This window comes from Pinus tabuliformis, chromosome 8, assembly GCF_031772625.1.
Source record: "Pinus tabuliformis cultivar Carrire ecotype Pingquan chromosome 8, CPIR1, whole genome shotgun sequence".
NCBI classification, from domain to species: Eukaryota; Viridiplantae; Streptophyta; class Pinopsida; order Pinales; family Pinaceae; genus Pinus; species Pinus tabuliformis.
This window is the reverse complement of record NC_142294.1, coordinates 1782668095-1782674675: the sequence shown is the minus strand read 5'-3', so window position 1 is coordinate 1782674675 and position 6581 is coordinate 1782668095. Positions and strand designations below refer to the sequence as shown.

Below are 6581 nucleotides of genomic sequence, written 5' to 3'. Positions count from 1 at the left end.
ATTCCATCAATAGTTCATTCTGACTTTTCCTGCCTCTTTTCTTTCCTGGGTTTCAGGGTGCTAATCCTGGAGTGGTTTTCACTGTTTTTACCCCTTCGCTACTCTGCTTTTCCTTGTTTCTTTGTCTTTCCGACCCTTTGATTTGGATTTTCCATATAAATAGTTGCTGGACTCTACTGAACTCCTCTGGAGGTAAAGATTCTATCCTTCTTTGGTTCCATGAATCAAGAAATCCTCCAGATCTAGATTCTCTTTCTCAAGAATCTCCAGAAGTTCTTGGTCCTCCGTTTCCATCTCACTTTGGGTCATCTCATGATCCATTTCTATTTCTGCATCACTCACCATCGTTTCTGTCTGCTGATTTTTGTCTGGTGTTTGTTCCCTATCCTCTTCTTTCCCTTCCTCCATTAAACCTTCTCCCTTCATCTACTCTGCAGTAGTTATCCCTTCTTCCTCTTCTAGTACTTGGAACTTGTTTTGACTGGCTTGTTGCCCTTCAGATTTTTGTATCTTTGACCCCCTCTTGCTTCCTTTTCCTCTGTTTTCCACTTTGTGAAAGCTTTCAGAGTCTTTCATTGTGTTAGTTTTACTCTTATTCTCTATTTTAGTGAGAGGGCAATCCCTAAATAGGTGCCCATGCTCATGGCATTTGCGACATCTGAATGGAATATGTTCGTAATCCACAGTTTGGACCCATTCTTCATCAAAAACTTCCAAGATTACCTCATCTGGTAGAGCTCTAGAGAGATCCATCTCCACACATATTCTAGCAAAGGAAGTGAACTTTCTCCTCCTAGTGGCTTCAGAAGCTTTGACAAAACGTCCTAACTTATTTCCTATGGCCGATAGGGACTCTCTTTGCCAATAATCAAGTGGAAGAGAATAGAGTCTTACCGAAACTAGGACCAAAGTAAAGATCTCATGTTCCGGGACAAAGTTCATGATCAAAGGTCTCAGATAGAGACCTGCTGCAGCATAGAAGTAGGGCCCGCCTTCAAAAAATCTATCCTTATCTTCGATGTTTTCAAATACCACAGTGAAGAAACCCTTAGACCCAAGGTGTAGGTCAATGCTTCCTTTTGGTTTCTAGTGATATTTTATCCACATTTGTAAGGCTTTTTTAGTGGGCCATAAACCCATGAATTTGCAAATCATTGCATAAGTTTGCATATGGTCCCTGTGCGCCTGCAGAGCAGGCTCATTTAAAACAACTCTGGGAGTAACAACAGCTTTGGGCTTGCATGGACCCATGTGTGCTTTGTCTTTTGTTCCCTATTCCTTGTCTTCTTCCTCATTTTCTTTAGTAACGTTGTTCTCCTTTGACTTCTGTCCATCTTGTTCCTCTTCACTATTTTAATTCCTTCCCTCTATCATATTCCATAGGTTTTTTACTCTTGCTGGTCACAGCCTGTTTGAAGGAGGGAGTGGAGCTCCCTCCTTTCCGCTCTTCCATGGAGAACCGCCCCTGCAACTGCCCTAAAACCCTAGATTTTTTGTCCTCCGTCACTTCAAAAAAAAAATTGAGATTATTAAGAAATAATATAATTATTAATTTTTTCAATCTTATTTATCTTTCATTCAATTCTAAAAAATTAAAAATCATAAAATTAAAATATAAAACGCTTTAATTTATAATTAGATTTTATTTGATCAATTTCCATATTTTCATAAATTTCTACCTATCCTTTCGAATAAAATAATACACCTCATACCATATACCCTAATCAAGAAAATAATGAACCTCATCCTATATATCCTAATGTTTCATATCTAACAATATTGTGAAACCTCTTTTCCAAACAAATAGTAGTTTCAAAAGAATAGAATACCACTACCTCCTCTCTCCTCTTATCCTTCCATTTCTGGCCAAGTAAGAAACCTGTATTCCTTTTTTTTTAAGTATTTACATGAATAGAAAGCATTATCTGCATTAGCAACCAGACATATACCATGCTCAACCATAGTTTGAGTGAACACGATGATGGCCAACTAGGAATCAAGGATACCTTGCAAATCCCTAGACCTGTTACCAACACAAAATTTTATATACCAAAGAGACTTATATTGTAGTAATCCTAACCCACATGTAAGCATTTCACATGGCTAGAATATGAAGGATGAATTATCGTAGTCTTCCAGCAGGTCAGAAATCATATTTCACCACGGTTATCTTCCTTGCAAAAGTCCTTACCAACAATATTTGGCATTCATGCCGTATGATCTTTATCATAGATAAATTTGAGCCATGGATGAATTATCGTAGTCTCCCACCACTCCCGTCAGCAATCATATTTCTCCAAAACTATCTTCCTAATAAAAGTCCTTACCATCAATCTTGGGTTTTCATGCCTTATGATATTTACCGTAGATAAATTTAAGCCAAGGATCTCTTGTTTGGATGTATTTCAAACCCATCGGACTCAATAGTTTGATTACACATAATTATATTATCAATAAATTATGCCTAATTAAATCGTTTCCACAACGTCTTATATTTAATGTTAATAAAATGAACAAAAATGTTGACCTGAATAAACGCTCACTCAGGGTTTTCATGACGTACGATCTTTACCATAGATAAATTTGAACCAAGGATCTCTTCTTTGGCTGTATTTCAAACCCATCGTAATCAATAGTTTGATTACACATAATTATATTATTAATAAAACTATGCCTAATTAAATCATTTCCAAACGTCTTACATTTAATGTTAATAAAATGAACTAAAATGTTGAACGCTCACTCCAGATTAATTGTAAAGAATATGAGTTGAAAAGTCAATGTTTACATACGCAAATAAGAAAAAAATGAATTTAAAGTGCCATTGTTTTGGCGAAATATTATAATACCATGGTTTTGAAGTCCTTCATGATCATTTATATAATGCCATGAATTTAAGGAACTTAATGTTCACTAACTAGATTAAACGTTAATGAATTTATAATTCTTTTATTTCATTAAATAAAATATCCAAAGAAAAGAAAACTAAAATGAAAATAGCAAGAATACAAATCTATCCTTACCAGAATGAAAAACGAGTGAATTAAAATGTCAAAATTTCTCGTAAAATTCATCAAACCTAAAATTTAAAGCATAACAAGGGCTTTCCATGCATTGCATACATATTCATAAATAACCGTCCATGATAATTGCGTCTGAAACACTTGCAACTCTCAAATTGACAAAAGCAGTCCACGTAGTGCAAAGAAATTTATCTAATGGCTCCAGCATAATCATAACAATCATCATGCTTTCCTCAACCTCAACCAATTTTTTTAACCTACCATTTCAATTTCTATGTAGTCATGGTCTCACAGGTTTATCACCATCCCATGTTCACTGACAACAGTTTATACCATCAATTCAAACGGGAAAGATGGGCAATTTCAACTATTTTAAATGGAGCAATAACAGACTTGTGATTGTTACGAAGACATACAATCGTTGACGAACACGATCTTCCCGGACTGCCGGAACGTTATTCAAGCGATTCCACCGGGCTGTGTATGATGAATTGTTTTCGGCCGCTGCTGGTTGCCATCCCGCGACCAATACCGTAAACAGTCTGTCGTAAAGGCTTAGAGGACGACTTAGTTCCATAAACCTTCTCGGGATCCGCCATAAAGTCAAGAAAATACAGAAAAGAGATCATCCCCAGCGAGCAAACAAACATGGGTACGGGACCAGAGATCCACAGCAGAAGCGGGAAGGCAAAGTAATAAGCCCTAATCCCCAAAGACCAGAAATTGCTCCCTCTAATTACCGCCATTTCAACGTAATGTTCAGGGACAGCTGAGTTGGGCGTGCTGATCAGAAAACTCACGTGAACGAAATAACGAACACACTGTACATAAGATATGAAGGCTACCAGGAAACAAAGTAGCAGGCTCGCATATTTTAGGGTAGACGTCAAGGAATCCTGATTTCCGAAGAATATTTCAGTTACCAGGAGGCTGGCGCTGATGCTGCTGTTACTTTGTTTGGCGAAGGACAATACGGTGCCGATCACAGAACTGATCGTTAGTGAGAGACTGGCCAGATAGACCGCAGCAGATATGTTGCTTGACACCACTGTAAGAGCTATTGAGGTTTTATTCGGTACATCCTGCAATTAATTGTTGAAATCAAAACCCTAAAAAACCAGGAAAAATAAACTATGTGTTGGGAAAACATAAGAAAAATCAGTAATAACTGTCCTGATTATTACCATCATCATCTGCTGTACCCAGACTTGTTTGTTGCCATTTTCGAATCCTATGACTGTAGTATTGGGGTACTTCTTGATTCTGTAGAGGAGATAGAGATGGTACGCCACCATGAAAAGAATACCTGTGGGAACCAGCACCAGGTCCAGATTCACGGCTAGATCGCTCCAAAACATTTTGTCGAAACCCTAACGAAAATCTAGCCCTAGATAGATCCAAACTCCTGGCGGGGCGAGTAAGTTTGTTGATTCTCACTTAATACCCATACAGAAATGGGCAAAATAAGCCGACCGGTCTTTGGTGAGAAAAATACCGCAATTTACTTGCAGCTCCCTAATGAATTGAATTGGCTTAAAGGATCCTTTAAGAAGAAATGGAGTAGCATCAGGACTCAGCTCAATTGTTCCATAATATGATGAAAGTCAAGGTGGGATCGTCGATTTAAAAATTGCATGCCGAGAAAAAGTTCGAATCCGCTGAATTTAAAAATTGCCTGCCAGTCGGAATGGAATCCGATGATTTAAAAAAATGGGTGTCAGACAAAATGAGATGGGTAAGTCGTATCTGTTACGTCGGAAGATAATCATATTTTAGAGTAAATTCACAATCATTTTGAAATAAAATATAATTGGGATGGCTTGGTTGACAAGCAATATTTCAAAAACAAGTTCATACATTTTCGCATGTCCATTATTATAAAAACAAGCTCATATCTGTAATTGACATTTTCCATTTTGGTACTGCGATTTGTGCGTTGTTTGGGTTAATTAGATGATTTTTTAATGAGCGGTTACTTGAATTTTTATTATAAGAAAGTCGCTCATATCTGTAATGGACATTTCTGCATTTTAATACTGCGAGTTGTTGTTGAATTTTTAATGAGTTGCTGTTGATATTTTTAGTGAGTTGCAAGTTGTTGTTGAATTTTTAATGAGTTGTTTTTGAATTTTAGTGAGTTGGATTTAATTTGATTGTATAGGAGTAAATTTTTTACTTTTATTTTAAAATATTTTCAACATTTATTTAACATACTAAATAACCTGTTCTAACCTTATACTTCTAAATATTCCAAAAATCCTTAATCCAAATAAAAATCATCAAATAATTAAAAATAATCAAATGAGTTGCAACATGCAAATATTCCCAAAATATGTAATCGACGTAATGAAGCCCAATAACTTAGTACTTGTTAATTTGAATCCAAATCGTTCATTCGAACAGTTCGGATGAGGTGTCTAAATATGGTTTTCTAATTATGACCGTGGTTAAAAAAATGAGAAACCCTTTGCATGGATTACTTCATGTTATTAGTAGATAGTCACATAGTTTGTGATTGATTAGAGAGATTCATTTATAGTACTTGTGATTGATTAGAGAGATTCATTTATAGTACAAGGGAATGTGTAAATTAGTTACTAAGTTTATTTACTTTTAATATTAAAAATAATTTTTTATGATTAAACTTTTTATTTGATATTATATTATATATTTTATATAATATTTAAAATACAATTTAAACAATAATAAAAAAATTATTTTTATTTTTATATTCTAAAAAATTTATATATAAAAAATTTAACTCTTTCGGATTCATACTAAAAAAATTAATTCTTTCTAATTCATATTAATTAATACTTAAAATAAATATATACTTATAATATTATAATATTATTTAATGTATCTTTTTTCAATTTACAGTTAGCGGAGATGACTATTAAGTATTGTTCGAAGAGATGATAGTTCTGGATACCAAACCCTATTAGGATCCTAGGCTCCAGCCTTTCATCATTTCTCTTCGCCTAGCTCCTGAGGCCGCCGTAGAAACCTTGATGCCAGTTTTGTGAAGTTTTGCATATCACTTTTTCAACATTGTCATGGCACAGAGGTGAGCTCTCTTAAAGACATGTATGGTTTTTATTTTAAACTATCGACTGAATAGAAAAGATGATGTTAATAAAAAATTTTAATAAATAAAATATAATGTATAACGGATTTTTTTTTTTTTTAAGAAATTACATTAAAAAGTTTGTTATAAGTTTTTTTTAACTAGTAAGTGTGGTTCATCTTCACTATATGATGAGGAAACAGATTTAGGAAGAATGTTAAATAGAGAAACATGTCATTCTAACCATTAAAAGATAACAATGATATTTGACTAGAGGAAGGGAAAGGAAATGTCACATAATATTTATATAAATTTTATTAATTTATTAATTATTTATTAAAAATATATATAAATATATTTTTATTATTATCAACTTAATAATGCCTATATTTAATGCTATTTCACTTATTTATATTATTTTATTGATATAACCAAATATAATAAACAAATAACTAAACCTATTTTTATTGTGTTATATTAAATTATAATAT

The 6581-nt window shown here is 33.9% G+C and overlaps 1 protein-coding gene across 1 annotated transcript; it reads right to left on the bottom strand.

The window, feature by feature from the left end:
- Positions 1-3197: 3197 nt before the first annotated feature.
- On the bottom strand, positions 3198-4600 carry LOC149243333 (uncharacterized). The gene is made up of 2 exons (XM_089367797.1): positions 4208-4600; positions 3198-4105 (listed from the first exon to the last, which is right to left on the bottom strand). Exons 1-2 carry the CDS (start codon positions 4379-4381, stop codon positions 3479-3481), a joined length of 801 nt encoding a protein of 266 aa, XP_089223923.1. The 5' UTR covers positions 4382-4600; the 3' UTR covers positions 3198-3478.
- Between the last annotated feature and the right edge of the window lie 1981 nt (positions 4601-6581).

Bases quoted from the DNA above. Each gene is read 5' to 3' on its own strand.
- LOC149243333 (XM_089367797.1), bottom strand. From the start codon at position 4,381: ATGTTTTGGAGCGATCTAGCCGTGAATCTGGACCTGGTGCTGGTTCCC. The intron at 4,106-4,207 runs GTAATAATCAGG...AATTAATTGCAG, and splicing joins GGGTACAGCAGATGATGATG to GATGTACCGAATAAAACCTC.